This window comes from Peromyscus californicus, unplaced genomic scaffold (assembly GCF_007827085.1).
Source record: "Peromyscus californicus insignis strain IS unplaced genomic scaffold, ASM782708v3 Scaffold_8__1_contigs__length_139910024, whole genome shotgun sequence".
NCBI lineage: Eukaryota > Metazoa > Chordata > Mammalia > Rodentia > Cricetidae > Peromyscus > Peromyscus californicus.
Window position 1 is genome coordinate 127,656,856 of NW_026294606.1, and position 14,593 is coordinate 127,671,448.

The following is a 14,593-nucleotide window of genomic DNA, read 5'->3' on the forward strand; positions in this document are numbered from 1 at the left end:
AAATAAGCCACATAAAGATGGAAAATGCACAGAGAGAGTGGACACTGTATGTTATTGTGTTGTCTTTAATTTTTTTGACTATTAATGAACAAGTGATAACTGCTGAGAGACATTTGATTATGAAAGCTGCTAGATTAAACCAACATATATTTTAAAAATATCTTGACTTCAAAATTTAAGTCAAAAGATATGTTACTTTGGGAAAGAGTTTCTGTTTTATTTCCACAGGAAATAATAGGCTCTGGATTCATTCTGGGTTAAGAAAAGTCAGGTTTGCCTGAGGAAGACCCCCTGAAAAGTCTCCAATGGGAATGGATGGACCAGATGATCCAATGTCTCAGACTGCCTCTGTTGCAGTTTCCTCTGAGTTCTGCATCCAGAGCAGCTTCAAGGCTGCTGACTGAGATGATCCAGCCTCACAAACTACTCCAGTCAGGACTTGACCATAATCCTAAACTTTCTCAGGGTCCCCCAAAGTTTACTAATGCCCCTAATCAACAGGAAGTAGTCTAGAGAATTACAGCCACATTCCCCAAAAATGGGTTATGAATATTCATTATTATTTAAAGGGGGGTTGGTTACAAGTTGTTATGGATAATGGTCAGGAAAAAAGCTAAACAAAGGAGATTAGATTCAAGGATCTCTTTCTGAAAAGAAAAAGGGGGGATATAGAAGTGATAGGATAAAAGTGTAACTTATTGAATCTACTTTAATCCAAAAAATAACTATTAATCTTACATATTTTGCATTGGTGTGGCTTTTAGTTTATTGGTACAAATTTAAAATTATTTCTGTTATACTGTATGTATATTTCTACTCTTATTTAAGGTATTGTGTTTATGTATTTCATTTAAAAATGTAATGTATAATTAAGAAATACAGGCTAATAGTCCTCTATAAGAGTCAAACTTATAGTCATATTAGGTATGTTTTCAAGGTCATAAACAGATATGTTTAGATATATAGATGGTCTTCAAACACTTCAAATACCTACAGAATATGGCATTTAATATGTTTAAATAACCTAAGGCTTTTCATGACAATGAGACAAGTCTGCTCCTGGCAGCACCAATCTGCTTCAGAGAAGATGATGAGCATCAAAGAAAACACACTCCATATGGAGTTTTGGCAAAACTTTGCCTCAACAGCTACAGTACGCTGTCCAAACTGAACAAGCAGGATACAAAGAAAGGCGACTGCCAAACTTTGCCAAGACATGGTAGGCCAGTCCTTCAGAATTCGCTGCTTCCCAGGAAAGTCTGTCAGATATTCTAGTTAGATGCCCCGACATTGCAGAGGAGCCTCAGGTGACTGTCCAGATAGCCTGATGTCCCTGTTATTAGGTAACATTTCATCCTTCTGGGGTCTTTGATGGAGTTAAAGACTAAATAGTTAAACTGAGAGTTTTCCTTAGTTATGATAAAAAACAAATTAAGTATAAGACTTTGAACTCACAAGGTAAGATAGAAAATGGAGTATTTTCTCTGATTTTACCAAATGCAAATAGACTGGATATTATGACTGTGGCTCTTACCTGAAACTGTTTTTGTTACATATAATTTTACTAAGTTCAAGTTAAAACCTTTTTAATTAGACAAAATGGGGAAATGCTGTGGAAAAATTCTTTCCTACACTATGAATATGTATTACTCTCATTTGCTAATAAAATGCTGATTGGATAGTAGCCAGGCAGGAAGTTAGGTGGGACAATCAAACTGAGAACTGGGATGAAGAAAGGCAGAGTCAAGGGAGAGACGCAAGTCAGCCGCCTAAGAAGCAAGATGCCAGAGGACTGGTAAAACCATGGCCACTTGGCAATACATAAAATAATAGAAGTGGGTTACTCTAAATATAAGAGCTAGTTAGTAACAAGCCTGAGAAATTGGCCAAACGTTTATAATTAATAAAAGCCTCTGTGTGGTAATTTGGGAAGCGGCTGCCAGGTATTTAGGAATAGGTGGTAGGGGAGAGAAGGCTCCCTGTTTACACATCTCTGTCCAATCTACATATCCAGCCCTCTGGAAAGAGTGTCAATGCTTTTAACACAGAATCATTTTTGGGTCCCCAAGCTTTTACTATGACTCAAAGGTGTGAGTATACTGCTCTTCCTACAATATGGATTTCTTTTCTTTCTTTCTTTCTCTTTCTTTCTTTCTTTCTTTCTTTCTTTCTTTCTTTCTTTCTTTCTTTCTTTCTTTCTTTCTCCTCTCCTCTCCTCTCCTCTCCTCTCCTCTCCTCTCCTCTCCTCTCCTCTCCTCTCCTCTCCTCTCTCTCTCTCTCTCTCTCTCTCTCTCTCTCTCTCTCTCTCTCTCTCTCTCTTTTCCCCTGACCCAGGGTTTTACTGTGTAGTCTTGGCTATCCTGAAACTCACTGTGTAGACCAGGCTGGCCTTGAATTCAAAGAGATCCATCTGCCTCTGTCTCCTGAGTGCTGGGATTAAAGGTGTGCGCCACCACTGACAGGCCAATCTGGATTTCAATACAGATTACAAACAGTGACTGGGTGGTGGCGGTGGTGGCGGCGGCAGCGGCAGCGGCAGCAGCAGCGGCAGCAGCAGCAGCAGCAGCAGCACACGCCTTTAATCCCAGCACTCAGGAGGCAGAGGCAGGTAGATCTTTGTGAGTTCAGGCCAGTCTGTTCTATAGAGTGAGTTCTAGGGCTGCCAGAATTACATAGAGACCCTGTCTCAAAACAACAACAACAGCACAAAAAACAAACTAACACTTTTATCTCTTTTTATAAAATTAAAAAATTCTTGTAAGCTTTGGGGAATCAAGTTGAATTCTCCTCTTGCAGGTCAAGTGGATTCCAGATAAGTACTCTTAAGTTTTTCCACCTGCCGACTCCTGAAGGTAGGATCTCTCCCCCTTTTCTTGGTCTTGGGAATCCCCTTGAGAGGTCTAAATTTCCCCCATTTTACAACTGGATCTAGGTTTCAGTTTTTTTAAAGAGCAAACAAGTTTCAGTTTCTTAAACAAAGGGCTATTCATCCAACAACACCTCTAACAGCAGGAATGAGAGAGAGAGAGAGAGAGAGAGAGAGAGAGAGAGAGAGAGAGAGAGAGAGAGAGGACAAGGCTTGAACCACAATATTACAAGACAGTGACCAAAAAAAGATAGTTCCTGTAATACCCTGAAACAAGCCTGGAGTTGCCCAAATAAATCCAAAGACAAAAAACCAGAACCTTAGCCCTATCAAAAATGTGCTAACATGGGGCTGGAGAGATGGCTCAGTGGTTAAGAGCATTGGCTGCTATTCCAGAGGACCCAGGTTCAATTCCCAGCACCCATATGGCAGCTCACAGCTGTCTGTAACTGCAGTTCCAGGAGATCTGACACCTTCACACCAACGCACATAAAATAAAATTAAATAAATTATTAAAAAATGTGCTAACATAACTGCTGCCTGCTTAACCAATCATGTTTGAGATGACCTAACTGTTCCTGAAATTCCCCTAGCTGTGCTTAAAAGGATCTATGCACCTTTGTCCCGGGTTGCCATTTGTACAAGTGGCCAATCCCGCATGCTGCATGTTTCTGCAGAGTAGACGATCTTTGTTCTTGCATACTATTTGAGACTGGGGTCTTTCTTCAGCATTTTCTTGGGCCCTTACACCCTCCTGCAACTACCAGGTCCACAGACCTAGGCATTTCAAATGTACACTCTGGATAAAAACTTGCCTCTAAACTCCTTACCTATACCTTCTGTCCCTAATATATTGGTTCCAGCAGATTTCTAATCAGCTACTGCAAACTGCTCCAAACTCACCAGCCCCATGCACTTCTGATGGAATTTCCAACCAGCCTGAGTCATCCTAGATGACTTCCAAGTAGCTAGCCCCAGGTGGTGGTTTGAAAGAAAACGGCACCCAAAGGGAATGGTAGTATTAGGCGGTTGTGAAGGAAGTGTGCCACTGTGGGGTTGGCTTTGAAGTCTCCTATACTCAAATTATTCCCAATGTCACAGGCAACTTCCTGTTGCCTTCTGATCAAGATGTAGCCAGCACCACTACACTTCCCTTCATGATGACAATGGACTAAACCTCTGAACTGTAAGCGAGCCACCCCAATTAAACCTTTTCTTTATGAGTTGCCGTGGTGCTCGCTTTGGCAGCACGTATACTAAAATTGGAACGATACAGAGATTAGCATGGCCCCTGTGCAAGGATGACATGCAAATTCGTGAAGGTTCCATATTTAAAAAAAAAAAAAAAGAGTTGCCGTGGTCATGGTGTCTCTTCACAGCAATAGAAATCCTAACTAAGACACCTGAGGTGGTCCAGCCTCACAGACGGCTCCAATGTGGCCTGCACTTCTTTAGCCCCAGATGGTCCCACAGAGCCTGGACAGCAAGTGAAGCACCTGCTCTTCCAGGTCTTGGCCAATATTCCAGCAGGAAGTAGCCATAGAAAAGATTGCATTCCCCCTTGTCATTATCAACAAAGAGACTGGGGTGTCAGGACTCAAACCTGGACAAAAGGCTAACTGAGGTGCCTATTTAACACATCAAAGCAGACCTGGCTGCCAGGTTTTCCCAGAATCCCTCAGTCGCAACCTGTTATAGGACATGGCTGGCATACCCTGCCTCCTACCCTAAATTTCCCAGTTCAGGGGCTGGGCTGCCCTTCCCTCAACTGGTCTTCCCCATATAATCCAGACATTTTGGTTACCTGGCTGTTTGGTCTACCCTTTACCCTCTTGCCCAGTCTCTTGGCCCCTCTTGGAGAGGCCCTTCTCTTCCCTCTCTCCTCCTCCTTCCATCACATGGCCAGGCTCAGGGTCATGTTCACTCTGGACTCCCCCAGATGTTCCTGCCTCTGGTCTATGTTCTCCCCTTTATCTACAATAAACCTTCTCCTCCACCATACCTAGGAGCAGTCATGTCCTTCCTTTTTTATTTCTTTTCTCATTCAGGTTTCTTGCTCCGTGTGTGTGTGTGTGTTGTGTGTGTGTGTGTGTGTGTGTGTGTGTGTGTGTGTGTGTGTGAGAGAGAGAGAGAGAGAGAGAGAGAGAGAGAGAGAGAGAGAGAGAGAGAGAGAATGGGCTGTGTACCAGTTTTTAAACAGGGAACACGACTAGGCAGCGGTACCTCATTTTTCTCCAGGCTGTACTCCTCCATCATCTTGTCTCCCTGCTCCTGAAAGGTGATGATGATCAAGGCCACAAAGATGTTGACAAAAAAGAAGGGAAACACTACAAAGTACACCACGTAGAAGATGGACATCTCCATGCGGTACCCGGGGCTGGGGCCCTGGTTCTCAAAAGTGGCATCCACTGAATGCTTGAGGACCCTGTGAATGTGGGAAGGAGACAGGAGAGCAGCGGAGGGCATGGGAAGGTCAGGGACACAGGAGTAGAGGGAACAAGAGGAGATGAAAAAGAAACCCAGTCAATGCCTTCTGAGAAGCACTGGGTTGATCACATGCCAGATAATGCTGAACATTTCATATACTTTCCCAGCAGCCTTTGGGGAGGTCATTCCTGGCTCCATTTTGTACACAAGGCAACTGACATTCAGCAGTTTGGAGACTCTTCTAAAGACCACTTGGTTGGTATCTAAAGCCAGTTTTGTGGTGATGGATGAGGTAGGGTATCTTGGCCACAGGCATCAGTCCGAGCGGGACATTTAAACACAGGTGGTGGTGGGTATGAAGGAGGTTCAGCAGCAGTGTGGGAGTGCGGTCACAACAGCTCTGTAAGGGTGTACAGGATGTGCACTGTTCAACAGTTCTCTTGGTGGGGCTTGGTGCCTTGAATGTGCAAGGCCCTTGGTTCCATTCCCAGCACCACACACACACACACACACACACACACACACACACACACACACACACAAAGTTCTGTGTCTGGTGAATGCAGTGTTCGTGACTGTCTTTGCTCTGTAAACAATCTCTAATCAAAGAAAAAAAATGGTGTTAAGCATTGCCTATGTATAGCAGATGTGATAAATGTGTGTGTCACCATAATGAACATGGTACCTTGTCTGGACAAATCATTTCTGTGTGACTATGACCTTCTTTTTAAATTTGTTTAATTATGTGTATGTATGTGTGTGTATGTGTGCACATAGGAGGCAGATGAGTGCAGGTATCCACAGAGGCCAGAGGAGGATGCTGAATCCCCTGGAGCTGGAGTTACAGGTGGTGTGAGCCACCAGATTTGGGTGCTGGAAACTGCTCGGGTCCTCTGTAAGAGCTGCAAGCATTCCTGGCCACATTTAAATGGATTTATTGGTGTGTGCATGTGGAGGTCGGAGGATAACTTTCGGGAGTCAGTTCCTTCTTCCACACGTGGGTCCCTTTGCCTGTTGAACTACCTTGCTGACCCGCCTTATTCTTGGGGACAGGGTCTGTCACTGAACCTGGAGCTTGCTGGTTAGCTAAGCCAGACAGCCACCGAGCCCCTGGGATTAGTGTTGGGTGGGGTTCCAGGTGTGTGTCTTCATGCCTGGCTGTTATGTGGGTGCTGGGGTTCAAACTCAGGCACTTTACCAACTGACCCATTCCCCCCAGCCCTGAGGCTCTTTCTTTCTTCTAAATTTTTATTTTACTTGTTAAAATTTTTTTATTTAAAACTGTGTAAAAAAGTGCAGTGCCCTCAGAGCTCAGAGGCACCAGATTGCTAGAGGTGCAGGTGGCTGTGAACCTGATGTGAGAGCTGAGTTCACTCAGCTCCTGTCTTCTGGATGAACAGCCTGTTCAGAGCCACCTCCCAGTCTTGTGTTGTCTGTCCTGAGTCTCACTGTGCACCCTTGGATGGTCTAGAGCTCCATCGTGGCACCAAGCTCACAGAGACCCCTCTGCTTCTGCCACTGGGATGCTGGGGTTAAAGTCGTGGCCACCATGCCCAGTAAGGCTGTTGTTTTTAAGTTCGTGTTCACATTTGTGCTGCTGGGGGAGTAACGTGGGCTTCCCAACAGCCAGGCCCGAGTTCAGCATCAGAGCCACGCCCACAGCCCCGTGGACAGCCCCCCGAACTGTGAGAGCAACCCTGGGCACAGGGCCAGGCTCCGACACCCTTCTCTCCCCCTCCTCCACTCTGCTCCTGGGGTCCCCAGCCCTTGCCCTTTGGTGCGGGCCACTCACTGCGGCCAGCCCTCGCCCGTGGACACGGTGAAGAGTGTGAGCAGGGCCCAGAGCACGTTGTCATAGTGGAACTCGTACTTCTTCCACTCGCGGTCCCGGGCCTTCACCTCATTCTTCTCGTACAGGAGGTACTTGCCTCTGTCACAGAGAGCTGGTTAGTCAGCAAGGCGCCACCACCTCCCAAGGCCATTTGCGCTGCCTGGAGGGGCACAGCGCTGTCCCTGTGGGAGCCGGAGACCCTGGCTTGAGTGTGGGTGTGGGGACACACACAGGATGGGGAGGCAAACACAGGACAGCCTATTTCGGGGTCCTCACACCTCAGGAGGCGATGGCCGCCCCTTTCAGAACAGGCAAGAGTGAGTTCCAAACACCACCCAAGAGTCTAGGATCCCTTTTGTATGGCAGGGTCTCACAACATAGCCTAGGCTGGCTGGGAATTCTGGCTCTTCCCGCCTCAATGTCCCAAGCAGTTAATGACAGGCCTGTGCCACTGTGCCTGGGAAGCAGCTGAACAGGGTTGCTCAGACATGACCCAAGGAGGGACTATGGATTTGTGTTAAGAGCCCCGCTTGACAAAGTCACTGGGAGATTAGAAGGGCTTAACCGGGTTTGTGGACCCAGATTCTCACTCTTTCTCATTTGCTTTTCTTTTATGAGATAGGGTCTCTCTGTAGCCCAGGCTGGTCTGGGCCTCTCCACCCTCACATCTCAGCCTCCCGAGGGCTGGGGCGACAGGTCTGTGCGTCACATCACAGAGGTCTTTTACTTCTTGTTATTACTTTTCATGCCAGGGAGTGGGCCTGTGCCTTGCCTTGCACACGCCAAGCATGCACACTGTAATACCCAGCTCACTCTGTAACCCAGGCTGGTCTCAAAACTCAGGGTGATCCTCCTGCCTTCGCCTTCTGAGTGCCGAGGTCCTGGGTGTGTACCACCACACCACACTTTAAAAAAGCCCTACTCCAGATCCAAGCTGACCCAGAGTCCTTCCTCTGCCTCGGTGTCTGCACCACTGACCCCGTACCTCGACCTCCCCTGCCATGGTGTCCCGGGGACCATGGCCCACCCACCGACAGTCTCTCTCGAATTCCTTGGACTCATCTGTGCAGTGGAAGAACTTGCCCTTGAAGAGCTGCACAGCTACCACAGCGAAGATGAACATGAACAGCATGTACACGATGAGGATGTTGAAGACATTCTTGAGTGAGTTCACCACACAGTCAAACACAGCCTGCGTCAGGAGATAGAGGCGTGAGACCAGAAGCATGGCTGTTCCCTCTACACCTGAGGCACCTGCAGGTTCTAACAGCTGGGTTGGAAATATTGGCGGAAGATAGATTCCACGTGTGCACGACTTTCCCTCACCCTTGTCCCCTAACAGCAGTATGGTGGCTGTGCACACAGCAGGTGTCCTGTTTCAGGCACCTCACAACCATTTTTGGACAGGATCTCATGTAGTTCAGGCAGGCCTTAAAAAGGATGGCCTTGATTTTCTAATCCTCCTGCCTCCACCAGTTTGAGTCACTGGATATGGAACCCAGTGCTTCTTGTACACAAGGCAAGCACTCTTGCCAACTGAGATACATCTCCCATGTCCAGCTTTTTTAGATAGTTCTGCTGCCCTAGAAGTAGTGCCTCCCCAACTACGGTCCGCCCTGTCTCTGCGCTGACCATGAAAGGGAGTCCTGACCTAGGGCAGATTCGGCCAGCCAATCCCTTTGCTGCCATCTACTTGACAAGCCCAATAAGTAACCCATATACAGAGGCCACGAGGCTGTTAGCTTCTCCTTCAGTGTGTTTTGAGATGGAGGTCCTCTGTGGATCCAGGCTGACCTGGAACTTGGGATTGTCTCCCCTTAGCCCCCAAGTGCTTGGATCCCAAGTGTACACCACGGTCTGTTTCTCAGTGTGGGCTCTGGAGCAATGTGCAACCGTCCCATCCGTGTGTGGCCAGCCCAAGGTCCCTCTCCCGATCCCAGTCACCTTCAGCTTCGGCAGCCGCTTGATGGTCTTTAGAGGTCGTAGCACCCGGAGGACTCGGAGAGACTTAATGGTGTTGATGTCTTTTCCTTTGCTGTTGCCACTGTTGGGGGATGTTAGGGTTGGGGAAGGGAAGAGATGGAGGGGAAGTCAGGCTGGGGAGGGGTCACAACCCCATGTGGTCCCACTTGCCTGGACCCAGGTCTGGGCTGAGCCAGGCATATCCCATCCCTTTCTGATGGATGGCCTGGAAACCAGATGGCTTTGAAGAGGTCTGATCTCACAGTTTGTTGAAGACCCCACCTCTGCCCTGACTTTTTTTTTTTCTTTTTAGTTTTTTTTTGAGACAGTGTCTTCCTATGTAGCTGTGGCTGGCTGGGAACTACAGAGCTCCTCCTTCACCGGCCTCCCAAGTTCTGGGACTGAAGTGTGCACCGCCATGTGCAGACTTTCGTACCAACTCTTCCACTGCTCTTTGTAGCAAAGCTTTTGGCCTGGGAGGCTGGTGAGCGTTGGATGACATCTACCCTCCTGAAGGAGTCGGGATGGCTCATCTCCCTCCACATCCCCTAAGCTGAAGGACGTTAAGTAACCAGGGGCTGGTCCTTTCAGATGCCAACACGACCTCAGCTATGGCTGTTGCTGCCTCAGTCGCTAAGGTACCCATCTACCTTTGCCAGTGGTAAAAAGTGGGGCCTGTAGGGCTTAGCTATGCAGACCCCAAAGACACAGGGGCTCTCAGCTACCTACAACTCGGTTCCCTAAGAGGGGTGGTATGGCATGGGGCTATCAATGGACCCCCCATTCCTACCCAGGGCCCAAACACAAATTCCAGAGTCATATTTGTCTGCTGTTTTCACACCCAAGCCCCAGAGAGTGCTGTTCCAAGTGTCCACTGTTCATCGGGGGTCAGACCATATCACCTCACACATCTTTCTGCTTCCCGCCTTTTCATACATACTGGTCACCATTTCATTCTACTGAGGATCCTTTCCAAATCTGAGTTCTTTTTTTTTTTTTTTTTTTTGGTTTTTCGAGACAGGGTTTCTCTGTGCAGCTTTGCGCCTTTCCTGGGACTCACTTGGTAGTCCAGGCTGGCCTCGAACTCACAAAGATCTGCCTGCCTCTGCCTCCCAAGTGCTGGGATTAAAGGCGTGTGCCACCACCGCCCGGCAAAATCTGAGTTCTTAAGGAGCAAGGCAGACCTTCTGTTTGGCATGCCAAGGCCCTCTGCAATCTATCACAACCCGCTGACTGCTACACAGCCTAACCTCTGGCACGATCCCTGGCTTTCTAATTTTCTTCTTCTTTTTCTGTTTTTGGAGCTAGGGTCTTACTGTGTGGCCCTGGAGCACACAACGTAAGCCAGGCTGGCCTTGGATTCAGAGATCTTCCTGGGTTTTGGTTTCGTTTTGTTTGTTTGTTGCCTCTTGGGTGCTGGGTTAAAAGGTGACACCATCATGCCCAGCCACAAAACCTTTTTGTTTGGAGACAGGGTTTCTCTGTGTAGCCCTGGCTGTCCTGGAACTTGCTCTGTAGACCAGGCTAACCTTGAGCTCAGAGATCCACCTGCCTCTGCCTCCTGAGTGCTGGGATTAAAGGCGTGTAACACCACCTCCTGGCTAGTCAAAAAACCTTTTAAATTACATTTATTTTGCGGGCATGTGTGTGCCACAGCACGCATGGACAACATTTGGAAGTTGGTTCTCTCCTTTCACTATGTAGATCTCAGGAACTGAACTCAGGTTGCCAGGCTCGCTGCCTTTGCTAGTTTATCTCACAGCTCTATTTTTTCTTAAATTCCCTTGAGACAAGCTTTCACCATGTAGCCCATGTTGCCCTGAGATGCTCTGATGTTATGCTCCTGAGTGCTGGATGATGGGTGTGCCCCGGCTGGCTTTGCACGCCATCTACCCAGCCACGCTCACCTCCCTTTCCTGATGCCTCCCTTGACAGCTCTGGGCTCTGTCAGCCTCTGGTGCTGTTTCTGGAGAGCTCTGATGTCAGACTTAGACACGGACTGTGTCTGACAGGGAACCCCTCAGAGGCCCAACTTGTGATGAATTCCTCTGTGTTCTCTTTAATCTTGACTGCTGTCCCAGCTGGTGTGAGGTCTCAGGACTCTGGACCAAGGCAGCAGTCCCAGGGGCAAATATGTCCCTGTTGGTTACTGCCTAGCACCAGGGTTTCTGGTGGAGAGCACCATTTCCTGGCATGGTGAGGAAAGCTGGTTATGGCCGTGTGTGTGTGTGTGTGTGTGTGTGTGTGTGTGTGTGTGTGTGCATGTGATGGCTGCTGTGCTTTCAGCCCTCTTGGTCAAATTTTTTGTCTTGGTATGTATGTGTCTGTGTAGATGTGTGCAGGTGTGTGGAGGCCACAAGTCAACCTCAGGTGACATTCTTCAGGTGTCACCTAATCTTCTGAGACAGGATCTCTCACTGGTCATAAAGCCCCAGGGACCTGCCTCTCTCCATCCCCAGTGCTGGGTTTATACGTGTGTCCCCATGTCAGGCTTTTTACATGGGCTCCAGAGACTGAACTTGGGTCCTCATGTTTCCATGGCAAACATTTTACCAACTAAGGTGTCTTTTTTGTTTTGAGAAAGGGTCTATCTATGTAGCTATGGCTAGTCTGGAACTATGTACATCAGGCTAGCCTCAAACTCAGAGATCCACCTGCCTCTGCCTCCTGAGTGTTGGGATTAAAGGTGTGCTCCACCACCACCCGGCCCTGATATTTCCGCTTATATACTTTGGTCCACTGATCAGTGTTTCTTATTTCTAACTGCTTGTTATGTATTAAAGAAGAACACTGACTTCTATATATCTATTATTGTTTTTGAGGCAGGGACAAGTATGTAAATCAGGCTAACCTGAAAGAAGATTCTCTTGCCCCAGTCCCTGAGTGCTAGGTGTATACTACCACAGTGGGCTAGAAGGATATGCTAGGCAGATGCTCCTCAGTGGAAAGGCCACCTCCTGCCCGGAAAGCACATTTTCCACACCTCAGCTGCTCGGGTGACTACTGTCCCCAGCTCCTTGGCCCTGCTGACATCACATGTGAGGAGGAACGCATGTGGCCCTTCTGTTCTAGGTAAGATCTAGGGGTCACAGTGGCAGGTGACTGTGGGCCCTCGTGACTCCTCCACCCCCGGGGAGCAGGCTCTGGTCACAGTAAGCAACAGGACACCAGCAAGAACAAAGGCCACAGAAAGAGAAGGCCAGAACCAACATGGCTGCGAACGGGGCACAGGAGACAAGACAGAATGAGAGAGAGAGAGAGAGAGAGAGAGAGAGACTTTACCGTGTACTGCTCCTGGTGAGGTGGCGTCGGAAGGAGAGACAAATCGTGAGCGGCCTCAGAGAGAACACAGGACATGCAGACACACATGGGCACTGGGCTCTGGGACCCTGGGGACCAGGGGAGCCAGCCCCTCCTTTAATCTCTGCACTGGGCCTGCATGGCCCTGACAGCAGCTTGCAAAGGCAAATTTCCAAGGAGTCAGGCAGCCCTGGGACTGCCTATTACCCTGGGTGAGCTCGCCACTCGGTCACTGCCAAGAGCAGGATTGCTTCCTGCAGCGGTCCGACACAGGAGCCAGCTCGCTGCAGGTGAGTTTCATGGGGAGAGGACGGAGGTTTGAATGCTGCCTTGACTGCCAACAAGCTTCATCTGGAAAATGGGTTTGTCTTCATGATGCTTCAATATCAGTAGCCTTGGCTTATACTGACTCATGTCAAGATGTAGCCCAGACTGGCCTGAACAACTGACCTTCCTGCCTCAAACTTGTAAGCAGCTGGGATGTGGCTAAGTGTGTCACTCTGGTACATGGAGTCTTCTGGAAGGAGAGTTGTTGCTCATGGGATCCCGGGCTTCACACATGTTAGGTCAGCATTCTACTGCTGAGCTGCCCCCAGCCCCTCACCAGGGGATTCTAGGCACGGGCTCTACCTCTGAGCCACACCTTGAGACTTTTCTTTACTTTTTATTTTGAGACAGGGTCTTGCTAAATTTCCTGGCAGTCCTTTTCTTATGATCCTCCTGTCTCAGCCTCCTGAGGAGCTGGGATTCTAGGCATCACATTATGCCTAGCAATTTTCTTTTTTCAACAATGAATGGCTTAATGTCTTTAAATATCTCCACTGGGCCCTCCCCCGAGGTCCAGCCCAGGGCTCTCAGACCTGCCTGTAAGTCTACAGGCCTTCCCCTGGGTGTTAGCAATGCTTCTCACGGCGCTGGCATCTACCTCAGCCTTTGTATGAACCCAGAGTTCCTGAACACCAGGCCAGCACTATCACCGAGCTCCATCCCCCGCCGGAGGTCCCCTAATGTGCTGCTGAGTTTTGTGTCACTGCATTTACCTGCAGGATGGCACCATTGTACCCATTTTCCAGATGAGGAAGCTGAAGCCCAGACAGGGAGAGTGACTTCTCCAAGGGCACACAGTCAGAAAGTGGCAGACTGAGACTCAAACCCACGTGCATGCATCTTGGGCTTGAATCTCCCTTCCTCTGGGCCAGGGCTGTTTTGAGGGTGTTGCTGGAGGGCCTCTTCTTTGGTTGGTGGGAGTGTGGCTTTGAGGGTGCAGGAGCGGCTTGATCAAGGTACTCTCTCTTGCCAGCTATGCGGGGTGAAGACTTGCCCTGGGGAGAGGGGTGGTGGTGCCAGATGGACTCTTGGCAGTGAGGGTGGGATCATGGTCTAGCAGCTGCTGTGAGATGTCAGCTGACTGATCCAAAGCATGGGACTGAGCGTGACGTCCCTCATGGTGACAGCTTGTGAGATGGCTCGTTAATGATGGAGCATGGAGCATGGTTAGTGGACGGACAGCACACGTATGCACACCCACACCCACACCCACACAGATCACACACACAGATACGGGTGAGGAGAGAACAGGCAGACAGTCAGAGTCCTTGCTTCAACCTCTTACCCGAGAAAGGAGCAGCCTCCTTCGTTCTCATTCCTGCTCTAGGCCTCCCAGACCTTCCCGGGAGGAAGGGCCCAGTGGACAGGTAGCTGGTCTAGATTTCATTTCCACACACCCTGCCTTAGCCTCAGTTTCTCATCTGTGGAATGGGGATCACTACCCTGGTGCAACAGCATCATCGATGACCACGCACAAGGTGCTTCCTCTCATTCCAGCCACTCCACCTTGCTGCATGGGGAAACTGAGGCACTGAGAGGCTACCAGACTCGGGGAACCCTTTCTTCTTTCCTCCCTTTTCTGAGACATTTGTACTATATAGCTCAGGCTGGCTTTAGATCAGCAATCCTCCTGCTTCAACCTCTCACTTGCCACTTATACCCAGCGGGAGGCACCGCTCACTGCTGCTGGGGTTTTCCACCTTGTCTGTGAGCAGACGGCTTCATGGGACAGAGAAAGGAAATGGCAAGCGGATGCTCTACCATGACATCCACAAGGGGACACCAAGCAAAGACTTCCCAAGTTGAGACAGCTCAGGTACAAGAGAGCAGAAATCTGCTGCTGGGGACGGGGGGACAAGGGAGGTTCTGAAACTTCTCTT

The 14,593-nt window shown here is 48.9% G+C and overlaps 1 protein-coding gene and 1 non-coding gene across 13 annotated transcripts in view; one reads left to right on the forward strand and one right to left on the reverse strand.

Moving 5' to 3' along the window:
• Cacna1a (calcium voltage-gated channel subunit alpha1 A) overlaps nt 1-14,593 on the reverse strand; it is a 230,576-nt gene that overhangs the window by 60,038 nt on the left and 155,945 nt on the right. For 10 of the 12 annotated variants that reach the window (XM_052726797.1, XM_052726793.1, XM_052726790.1 and 7 more), the window contains exons 25-29: nt 12,369-12,380; nt 9,069-9,168; nt 8,156-8,316; nt 7,086-7,223; nt 5,090-5,291 (exon numbers count right to left, since the gene is read on the reverse strand). In XM_052726797.1, the coding sequence (XP_052582757.1) occupies nt 5,090-5,291; nt 7,086-7,223; nt 8,156-8,316; nt 9,069-9,168; nt 12,369-12,380 (613 nt within the window). The remainder of the gene's footprint in view (nt 1-5,089; nt 5,292-7,085; nt 7,224-8,155; nt 8,317-9,068; nt 9,169-12,368; nt 12,381-14,593) is intronic. The other 2 variants (XM_052726794.1, XM_052726789.1) reach the window with 1 other exon arrangement.
• On the forward strand, nt 4,099-4,201 carry LOC128104804 (U6 spliceosomal RNA). Its single transcript, XR_008216107.1, has one exon. It is a non-coding gene; the product is annotated as a U6 spliceosomal RNA (small nuclear RNA).